General features: G+C 38.5%; 1 protein-coding gene across 3 annotated transcripts; it reads right to left on the reverse strand.

Moving 5' to 3' along the window:
* Positions 1–9: 9 nt before the first annotated feature.
* On the reverse strand, positions 10–11070 carry LOC128886863 (regulator of G-protein signaling loco). 3 transcript variants are annotated; one of them, XM_054142057.1, is made up of 14 exons: positions 9952–11070; positions 9217–9828; positions 7758–8399; positions 4463–4573; positions 4156–4380; positions 3851–4071; positions 3577–3769; positions 3063–3272; positions 2127–2403; positions 1892–2037; positions 1716–1799; positions 1497–1635; positions 1315–1406; positions 10–1142 (listed from the first exon to the last, which is right to left on the reverse strand). In XM_054142057.1, exons 1-14 carry the CDS (start codon positions 10591–10593, stop codon positions 654–656), a joined length of 4083 nt encoding a protein of 1360 aa, XP_053998032.1. In that variant the 5' UTR covers positions 10594–11070; the 3' UTR covers positions 10–653. The 3 variants fall into 3 exon arrangements, with proteins under 3 accessions (XP_053998032.1, XP_053998041.1, XP_053998051.1); XM_054142076.1 differs by having other exon boundaries at positions 1000–1161; XM_054142066.1 differs by lacking the exon at positions 3063–3272.
* Positions 11071–11462: the final 392 nt, after the last annotated feature.

Here is an 11462-nt window from a genome sequence, read left to right on the forward strand (position 1 = left end):
CTTATTAAACGAAGTTTATATAATTTATTTATTTCGCGTAAAATCTCAAACATTTTTTCGTCTTTTGCGTGTAACAACATTCATTGACTATAAATTACAATAAAATATACTTATATATCCTGTATAACCAGGAAAGTAACAGCTGTACTGTAAAAAGATCATAAATATATATCGACTAAGACGATCGTCGTATGAATCTCGGCACGACAGTACGTTGAATGGAATTAATACGAAGAAGGCACTTTTGAAAATTCAGTTTCCAAGTTAGTACCAGTCAAACGATGCCAAAAGATGTGAAATCGTAGTCCACAGCATCCGTAGCATTATTAAATTTCTTATGTCTTATATTGCTTGAAATGAATATACGTGCGTGTACGTAGCAGATATAAAAATATTTTTGCTAATTTCTCAATGCACGATATATTTTTAATACAAAGATATACCAAGTGAATACTGGTTTGCGAGAACTGTACAAACCGTTAGAGTAAATACATGTCTTCCAACAGAGATGGGTAGTATTCTTATTAAAGATAAACATCTGTTTATTCATTATTGCTTCGATAAAAATATTACAGCTCGTGTTAAACGAACAAAACCTTGTTTGAGTAAATATTATTCGAATCAAATTTTGCCCATCTCTGTCTTCCAATATGTTAAAAAATATTTTTCCGACTGGATTCAGTCGGACTCAAAGGGACGGCGCGAGCAGACTTTGGTAAAGATTTCGAAGACACGATATACCCGGTTTTCGTTGCGTTTGTAACAAGATTTTTCGGTTTAGGCGGAAGCGGAGGAGGCTTCGGTGATTTCACGGGTGACGACGACTGACTATCGAAAGTATCCAAAACGGTTGTTCTAGAGCGAGACCCGTTTTCCAAAATGGTCCGATCGCCGTTCATTATGGCCGTATCTAAAATAAACGAGCCCTCTTGAGACTTACTCCAAGATTCGTTTCCACTGGCAGGCACAACGAATCGTTCGTTGATGTTTCCATTCCTCGGAGGGGCCACCGTGTCCTGATCGTCACAGTTTTGTCGTTCGTTAACCGAACCGTAAAACTTGGCGTTTGCTTCGCATTTGGCAGATACTATCCTAGGTCTTCGAACCTTGTTGCGATCCGCCGGCTTACCATTTTCCTTGTTCTGATCAGTAATTTCATAGCTTTAAGGGTCGAAACGCAACATGATAAAAGTTTCAGGGATAAAGTATATTTGAAAAATGATACGAGATATCTGTGCGCGTCATCGAATGTCGTATTGTCGGAAAGATACACGTTTTATTAATATGCCACAGAAGATGTGATCATCCGTTTACCTTTAAGAAATCTGGCAACTCAAAATTGATTTCCGTGCCTCTCTGGTCTTCCAATCTGGATCTTTGAGCTCGTTTCAAGCCTTCGTACAAATCTACGAATACAAACATGATTTACGTTGGAATTGTAGCTATTATCAGCAACACGATAACAAGACAATTTTTCAATATAATATGTTCTTTACCTTCGCCATCGAATCTCCCTGGTAATTGCAACTTTACCCCATTCCGCCACTTCGCTATCAAAGGTGGGTGAGACTTGGCAGTTTCTTCGGGCTGGTAATCGTTCACGCTACCCTTGTCGCTCGAACACTTGGACTTCCCCTTTAACATAAGAGACAGAAATAATTGGTCGTACTGTATCCACAAATTGCACTATGCAACGTATGCAATATATTGTATACCTTCTTTTTTCCATGCATCGTAGAGTCTCGAAGAAAAAACTTGCTGGGAAGAATGGAAGATCCCTCGGATCGTTGATCGTCCGACTAGACGTGAAAGCATAAAAAACTTGAAGTATGGGAAAGGTCTAGCCTTCGACATATTCTTTTCACTACTTGCTTAAACAAACAATTATTACCTTGCACGAGCCCTCGTACGGATATTTACTCGCACCTTTGCCCACTAAGAGCTCCTCGAATACCCTGTTAGTGATCTCGTCCAAAGTGGGTTGACCGTGCAGCACCTCGTGCGTATACTTAACCGTATGTAATTCTTTTTGCGGATCTATAACGGGAAAATGTTTTTTCCTGACTCGATGATATTACATTTCAATATTTACGTAAACCAAATATAAGGAAGGTTGGTAACTTTACCTTCGTCTTTTACGTTCATCAAGGTCAACCTGGCGGGAGCATCGATAGCTGGCATATTCATGCAAATACAGTGATTCTCGCTCCAAACAGAGATTGTATCTAAATTGAAACCGTATTTATTTAAAAGTGGTTTCAGCACTTCTTTAAGGGTTCTCCCTTTGTGTGCGATCACAGTTATCATACGCCGCGAAGGTAAATCTACTTTCAATATTTTCGTTGGAACGACTTCCACCTCTTGGCCAGCCAGTACCGATGATGGATATTTCGTTTCTATCGTCTAAAAGTACAAAAAAAATCCATAACTAACATTCGATTGAATGTACGTGGAATTTGTTCGAGTAGTTTGTATCCGTTACCAATTACCAAACTTCATTGGACATAGAATGTAACCATATGCTTAACACGTATGTGCGCAACTACGAAAGCTGTGCCGAAAATGCATGCACAAGAATGTATTGTTGTGTAAAAGTATAATCTGAAACGTATCTGACACCATTTTTTTCCTTTTCGTTTTTATCAAAATGTAGTTACAATCCGACAGTAGATGTGTACAAGATTTTCCATTTTAATTGTCTTACGCCATTACCTACGACGCTCGTGCTTAAAAAAAAAAAATTTCAGATCAAATCAATATTTATCATAGTATTCATCAAAACAAACTAGATCTGAAATATTTTTTTGACAGCAACCACTAAATTCGAAGATAACGGAATGGAAACGCTAAAATGGAACATCCTGTATATGTGGAGCGAGCAGTTTGATTAGGCAGCAGAAATATATTTGGAAGGAGGAAATTCGTGGTATGTAGAGCGCAGGAAACAAAAGCACGTTTCAAAAAGTAACCGCGGACCCGTGTTAATGAGACAAAATCGATTTTGTTAGTTCTGGATAGTAATTTCGAGAAGATGCGTTAAATAAATACGGGAGAACACAAACCTCGTCTGTGGCTAGGATTAGAACGTCATAGTTAGAGTATCGGAGAGCTCTTTTATCAAGGAGGCGTGTAACCACATCTTTAATACTCTCCGTTTGGCTAGTTGGCACAACCGTAGTCGATCCATCGGGTAATATTACCCGACATAACCCGGTACATTTGGCGCGAACTTCTTTCGTTTCGTTTGACTGTCCTTCGTAGGACGATAAAGACTACAAGTTACACATACAGCAGCTTTGTAGATTCGAAATTAAATGTGTATTTATTAACGCATTAGATATTATGTATCGTCTGTTTGTATCTATCATTTTTAGACAGCGCTTTTAACGGTTCACGCTTGCCATAAATAAATTTCCTTATCGCCGTTGCAATACCAAAAGTATAAACTATGTTTACAATGGATACCAAACTAACGTGTATTTCGATGAATTAACATACAGTAATCTTCGAGTAACTGCTTAATAGCGTTACTCTCTATCCGCATTTACGTAGTACGCAGAGCAAGACGATACTCACATGTTTGTGAAACGATTGCCTGAGGGCCAGATCCCATGACGCTAACGAAGATCTGCTACTAGATATAGAAATACTGTCGTCGTTGTTATTACCTTCCGCTTCTCTTTTCATTGTCGTGAAACTCTTATATATGGTTTCGCTTCTGCTAGGGGTTTTACTGTATTCAGACTCTCCACGATCTTTCGATTTGGACCTATAAACATGTTTCGATAATTATAATTGTAAGCACCATTTCCTTCTGTTCTTCTTTTTATATACGATAGATTACCATTACCTATTTTTTCTATTCCATGGAAGAATAGACTTTCTACACCGATCCTCAGCATCTGAATGGCTCTTTTTTAACTTCACGCTAGGCGAACTCGTTAAATGTAGATCGCAATCTACCGCACTTATTACGGAACTCCCTGTTTCTATACAATGACGGTATAGATCGGATCTTAAAAATCTAGGATAGCTGTCGAATTTCATCAGGTTGAAAACCTGTTTTTGAGCCTGAAAATAAGGAATCCAATAATGATTTACATGATGTCACAAAGCAAAGAATCTAACAACCCTGATAGCAACGTAGATCTTCACCTGTAGAAAAAGATTAGTGGGTGCTTCGCCAAGAAGTTCCTGAGTTATTTGACCGGCAGCATGACTGTCAACGTTCACAGGTTCAGCTGCAGTGTTCGACAAGTGGCGTTGATAAATTTGATTAGCCAACTTGCGCCGTGTTGTGACATCCTTGGTATCTTTATATCTTTCGCAGGCAGCCCAAAAGTAGATGTTTTCATGACTGAACTCCTTCTTTAAGAACTCCTATAATGGAAAAAATTAATATGAAAAAAACCATTTGGGTAAATGTTGTAGGTTTATGTTTCTAAAGAGATTTCAATCTTACCGCAAAAGTTTGCAGGCCTTTTGGGTCCTCCAGCAATTTCTCGAAACCACTGGCCCATGCATGGATGCTCTTGCAATCGGTGTTTTTGTCGCATAATTCTGTGCTACCGTGCTGCGTTGAAGAAGCATTACAAAATTTTACCTCGTTGATTAACATCGTTACCCAGGATTAAACGAGTCATAGGGGGAACGTTCGAGCGCGTGCGCGGTCTCGTAGTTATGAATCTTATTTTTAAGTATCGGTATTGAGTATTATAAATTAAAAGGAGTAGACAAAAATAAATGCTCATCGACGTCTGCTTATCGATGTTTACGATACTGATTTCATCGTTAACGCAATTTCATAAAATCGAAATCCTTCGAGCAAGGCAAGACGGAGGCGTGTCTGCACGTTCATTCGTGTATGTGCAATATTTACTATATCTACAGTGGCGTAACTAAGAATTCAAGGAATTCCAACTTTGTGCAAATAAAGAAAAGATTATAATTTCGAGGAAGAGTCCCAGGTTTACTAGTTACACCATTGGTCTAGCTACATATACACGGTCATTTAACTCAAAAGTATAACAAAAAATGTATGACTCAACAAATTTCGAATCATAAGGATATCGTACAATGTAATTGTGAGGAGCATTCAAAGTAAACAAAGGGAAAGGAACATGCATGTTTCCTTTTACGATTCTCACCGATTATATCAACCGGACGTTTTCTCTGTGTGTGTACACAGATTTACGTGCAAAGTGTATAAGGACGATGGAAACAGCGTGAGAATGAAGAATATTCTCACATACTGAAATAAATGATTTCAAAGTTTTCTCGTCTGTTTCATTAAACTACACTAGAGTATATATATATATATATCTCACTTAAATATCGCATATCTTTTAATTCTAAAATGTATTGTGATCGTAATTAACGGTAATTTTGATACAAAAGCAAAGGTACAGACACATGTCGATATCCGAAAAATATTCGAAAGATTAACGTATGTACAATTAGTAGTTATCAATTAGTAACATTTTTTCTATTACGATAAAATATTCGAGGGAAAGAATTACCATCCCTAGCACGTAGGCCCCAGAATTGGTAATTACACCACTGGCGGAACTCGAGCAATTAAATTCTGTCACTCCTCGTGACCGACAAACATTAAAATAATGTGATGCTGATTCAAGAAAACTCTAGGAAGAAGATATGTCATTGTAATTCTTAGAATGATGGTAAAACGATGCAACACGTATCATCGACTTTGCGTTGTCGACGATGAATTATTAATTGTTTCGTTTGAATCTCGCTTTCCTAATCCGTTCGTAAAGCAAACAAAACGGGATATGACAGCTTCGCGTTCCTTAACTGGTCTAGTCTAACCAAAGAATAAAGTTTGAAAGGTAACGATTAAAAATTCCCACAAGTAATGAAAGAAAGTTTACGGCGGAGTTGCGATCCAAGAGAACAATATCGACCGTGTTGTGCCCCACGTACCGATTTCACCACGGTGTCCATGTCGTGACCGAAGATCGTATTCCTTCGTATAGCCGCGCCACGATCCCATTTATCGCGGGGAAAAGTAAAAAACGCTGGGACGAAAATGATTGGTTTACGAAGGAATATCCTCGAATAGCCTCTAAAGACTATGTTGCCCTGAGAGTCCGTAATAATAAGGGCTCCGCCCAGTTGCAACGATGCACCGTTGACAATTGTGATTCCTCGCACACGGTGTCTGTTCAACTCGGTGGTCGTAACACGGCGTACACGCAAACACAATCGCCAACGATCGACAACGATCGATTCGCCACGAGCACACGGGCTCAGCACGCCGCACCAATACGGTTCGATCGATTAATTCCTCCAAATTGCGAGTTCAAAGATCACCGTGCGTTAATCAGCACCGTCGTAACCGTTACGATCAACGTCACGTTCATTTCGTGGCTTAACATGTCACTCTCGTGTGCACACTGCTGCGAAGCGTGTACTCGGCCCCGTACTTCATTTCCTTCTCTCTCTCTTTCCCTCTCCTACTCGATTTACTCGGTCGGTCGGTTGATCCCTCGGTCCCGTCGGTAGCTCGCTCTCTCGTTCGCGCCAAGCTCAATCTTTCATTCACTCATCCGCTGGGTCCAGTGATTCTTAATCTTTCCAAGCTCTCGCGACACACTTCACAAAATTCTTTATCTTTTAAACAACACATTTTCGGACAGATAGAATATTAATCATCTTTTTACCATGGCAAGTAATGTTTTCCTATCTATTATTATGTAAATATTAATCTAATAGATAAACGTAATAGATAACATTGAAATAGAAAAAATTCCATAATAGATTGAAAGATACGAATTACACATATGTGATGAAAATTGAACTCATTGTTCGTTACTGTTTCAATAAAAATTGGAATTTCAATGATGTTATATCTCACGTTGAATCAGTATAAATTTATTCGAGTCGTATTTTGCCCATGTTTGTGCCACAGTGGTTAAGAACCACTGGCTTACTCGATTCCTCTCTTGCATTCTTCCCCTCGCAGTCCAAGGTTTCATAACCCCCCTCGTTTCTCTCATACATACAGTAAAACGCCGATTATCCGAACAACCGATTATCGGAACACAAAACGGGACTATCTTTATGAAACCACAAGCCTTGCACCAACACTGTTTACATTTTGATACCTTATATGTAAACAATTTTACTAACCTCCACGATATAGTATGCTTGCTATTCAAGTGTCCCATTTTAGTGCCCTACAAATTCTAGATGGAAATGAATAGATAAAATTACACGTTTCACGAGTGACACGCGAAAAAAAAGATGCTGAAAGTGGAACGTTAATTAAACGTTGTTCACGTTTGAACAGAGGCGTCAGTCACGAAAATCTAAAGCTATTTTGTACATTTTTTTAGCTCTAGTAGCGCTTGAATTGTTGTATTTGGTATTCAAATAATCAATGTTTTACTGTGCATCACGTACCTCTGCATTCACTACTTTATCCTCGCGTTCTTTTATACGCGACAAGGGACACGCACAGACGCATTCAATTGTAAATTCTCTTCTTCCTACTTTTTCTTCGCGTCTTCGAGTTATAACTGGATTTATATACTACGCGCTTCCATCTCCATTTACATCGTTATACGTACACATATACTTTTAGTATTTAGTGACTATATATGTATACGTATAACAATTTTTTCTCTACACAAGCTACTTTAGAAATTGACCATATCAAGAGTATCACACATTTATACAACAAACCACGCAAGTGAAGGACTTTTGTGAATTATAAAAAATCGTGAAGACCTTACCAGACAAGTATCTTGCGCGCAGGCTCCAACGTTTCGAATTTCCTGCAAGCTTCCCCAGGGTCGTGAGTTATCCGATTTATCCGAATACGTTTGGCAGAGTGGTCGAGCATAGTCCATGCTCGCGTTAAGATCCTCGAAACTATGCACTAAAGACTTGGAGATACCGGAAAAGACTTTTGGGCTAAATTTGTCCCGCGTCTCGGTTTCTGTCGACTCCACTAATACTGTAAATGGGAGTAACCGTTTCGATCTGACTATAGAATCATCGGATGTGTCGATTGGATCCTCTATACCGTGCAGCATCGCGGTGGTGCAAACGGACGCGAGAGAACCAACGGACGAACTAACCAACCCCTGCTTAACTGTAGAGGCAGATGGTAATGGACAGGTGGGCAAGTCCCCCCTCCTCGTTCCCTTTTGTACATCGGAATGCACCTCGTGATTCTCTATCGTTGCCATGTACGTATTTATTCCCTCGCAAAAATTGTTAAAAACGACTCTTTCACGAGATAAATCCCCGTTTATTTTACACGCGTCCGAATCGTTTGTTTCGTTCCAGCATGCGTTAGACACGGCTCGAACCGTTAATCGAAAATCGACGGCCTCGTTACCGTACGTTCTCGACGGATGTTCACACGCATCCTGAAAATATATATTCATTTAAGGAGAATTCTTTTAAACGGACGGCCGTTAAAGCGATTCATTTTATTTTTTGTTTTCATTTACATTTTCGAATATGTTTTCTGTGGTCATTACGAAGTCGTTACATTTAAGGAACTTTAGGAATTGTTAGTCAAGTACGATGGGAACAAAATTGATTCTTCTTTTAAAAATTTTGTACTCTGATAGGGAAACCTTAGGAACGGGTGCAAAATGTACGAGACAATATGTTTAAAAAAATTCTAGAATAATAGGGATCGATACTCGATTGTTTTTATAAAGAAAAAAAAAAATGTATTTCGACATAGAACATTTTTAAATGTTAGGCATTATTGGCTTAATTCCGTCATATTAGCAGCGGCTTTCAGCTGAAACGATGTAATAAACAACGACTAATTATCAGTCTTAACTCTTACACGCGGGGTCCATCAAGGACCCCATCCTCATTATTCCCTTAATAACTCGTTGACTTAATTGAATTAATGCTTGCCATTTTAAGCAATCCTCTCTTTTCAATCTCTTTAATTCTGTACCCCGGTTATACATTTTTGTATGCATGCATTAAGTATATTTTTAATTACTTGCAAACACTACTACTCAAATCATCATCCCTTATATTATGCATCCAGTTCTATATAAAAAAAAACGCTCATTGCACTCCTAGGTTTCCCAAAATATGAAGTATACATTTAAATGAAAGTTTAAAAAGTTACAATAGTACAAGTTAAAAAATCTCCCGACTTATTTCGATATTAGTCATTTTAGCGATTAATCGAAACAAACGCCGTGATCAACATACCCTGTATTCTGAAACAGGACAGCATCTTCTTCGGGAGACGTTTTGTACGATATTTTGGTCTAAATGGCTTGTGCAATCGTCTTTAAAGCCGATTCCAGAATCACTGTTGCTCGAGTGAGCCGTCGAAGTACTTATGTTACTGGGCTGCGGAGATGAAGCATCTTGATGCCTCCGCATTTCGTTATAGGAACTTGCATCTGTACCAGCGGTATCCGATATATACAAAGTTTGTATAGCACCGATGAGACCATTGCAACTGTCAGGAAACTCTTGGCACACGTTTAATTCGGAAGTTTTGGTGCATGTGAATCCAAATATATTACATGCGCTGGAATGTACCGCGTGGTCGATCAATTTATAATAAATAGTGAAAACATGGCATGAGTTCGAAACGATATTTTCTTTATCTTTCACAGATTTAGTTAGTATGCCGAAATATTGCTTGTCTTGTTCGGAAAAGGAATTGCAAAATATTATTCTATAAGATGGATATTCTGCTATGACACGATTCTCTGAGTTGGTGAGCTTTATGTTTGCCACGTGTATAGTTAAGAGCACTGTGGTGGGATTTCGTTTTTCAGCTTTCAATCTTTTGATACATTTTCTCAAAACCTAAAAGCATAATTTAAAAGTACAATTTAATGAAACATGCTGAATTATACACTGTACAAGATTTATTATTCAAACTAATAGAGCTTTGTTACTTATAGTTAAATGAAATGATGTATATATTACCTGCATCATACAAGAGGGATGAAGTTGATTTGGAATATCAATGGTTCCAAGATAGCCCACAACCGTTCTATGTACTATTTTTTCAGAATCCCTTTTATGAGCAGCTGGTGGTGGAGGTGGTGGAAGAGGACTAGACATATCCCAACGATAATGCAATCCGCAATAACTTCCTTCATTTTGTGACACAGTGGATGGTCTTCCTGTTGCATCAAACATAGCACCGCTTTGCAGGTCCCGCACAACTTTGGCAACTCTACATTGTAATTGCAATGCTCCCATGTTACTTGTACGTGGTTTGTGAGTATACTTGGGCTTGCAACGTACTGTTGCAACTCCTTCTTCATCCGAAGAATCTGAGTAATAGTTCTCAGCTATTTGTAGTCTCAGAATACCCTTAGAACGACCAATTAATTGCACAACATCGTCGTGAGGCAGTCTGCTGACATTGTGACCATTGACAGATACTAAATAGTCGCCGGCACGTAATCCAGCATTTTCTGCTGGACTTCCTGGCACAATGCAACTCAAAATACAAGGTTGCTGTCCTGAGATCGTGAAACCGAATCCTTTCGTTCCACGTAACACCTCCACTGTCCTTACGCCGTAATTCACTCGCTTTTTCTTCCTTCTGTTTTGGTGCATTCTCGTGTTTTCTTTTCATCAATTCTCACCGAATCCACCGATGGAATTATCATCGAACCAACACTTTCACAAACCAGAATATCTTTCGAACCATCCTTGCCCAGATTGCGTTCAGTCTATCCCTTCAACTTCCTCGAGAGATAATTAGGTATTCGAAAATCAAGCGACTTCCCTTCTCCGCTTTATAATCGCGTACGTTGATCATCGATAATTAAATTCCATATAAAATTCGTCGTTGTCCGTTTACACTACGAATCGCGACGGCGTTCTTCCTGCGTTCCTGCACCTCTTTCTCCTACACGCTATATATCACTATCATCGCGATACTACAAAACACGCTTTCGAATATTGCCTTCCTATTGTGTGTCTTTCAACATTTTTATATTAAAATTTTCTCTTGCAAATTATCTTATGGATCGAAGAAATGGAAGCAGTTATAAAATGTTTTGATAGTCGATTTAGTCCTTTTCTTCTGCTTCCATCCTTTCACTCCCTCCACTTGTGCCTTTCTTTCGTTTACATCATTGTTTGTACCTACATATATCCATCGATTCGCAGACTTCCGGTGTATAGATACATGTTTCGACAAAAATTCTATTCAACAGGAATTTTACGATAACAACCATATTTTCATTATGAATAACGAATGGTCTATAATTTTATGGTTTCTTCCAGTGGCACATTGTGCTATAGACAAAAATGATGGTTCTCTAGAGTCTCGAACGTTGGAGTCCCAAAGACGAATATTTCAAAAAATGTTTATTTTTTATCTGTTTCATTTGTTATTTATTTATAAAATACAAAGAAAAAGTCCGTTCTTTTGAAATACTTTGTTGATATAAGCAAATATTCACATCGTTCAATTGAGT

This window comes from Hylaeus anthracinus, unplaced genomic scaffold, assembly GCF_026225885.1.
Source record: "Hylaeus anthracinus isolate JK02 unplaced genomic scaffold, UHH_iyHylAnth1.0_haploid 0, whole genome shotgun sequence".
Taxonomy (NCBI): domain Eukaryota; kingdom Metazoa; phylum Arthropoda; class Insecta; order Hymenoptera; family Colletidae; genus Hylaeus; species Hylaeus anthracinus.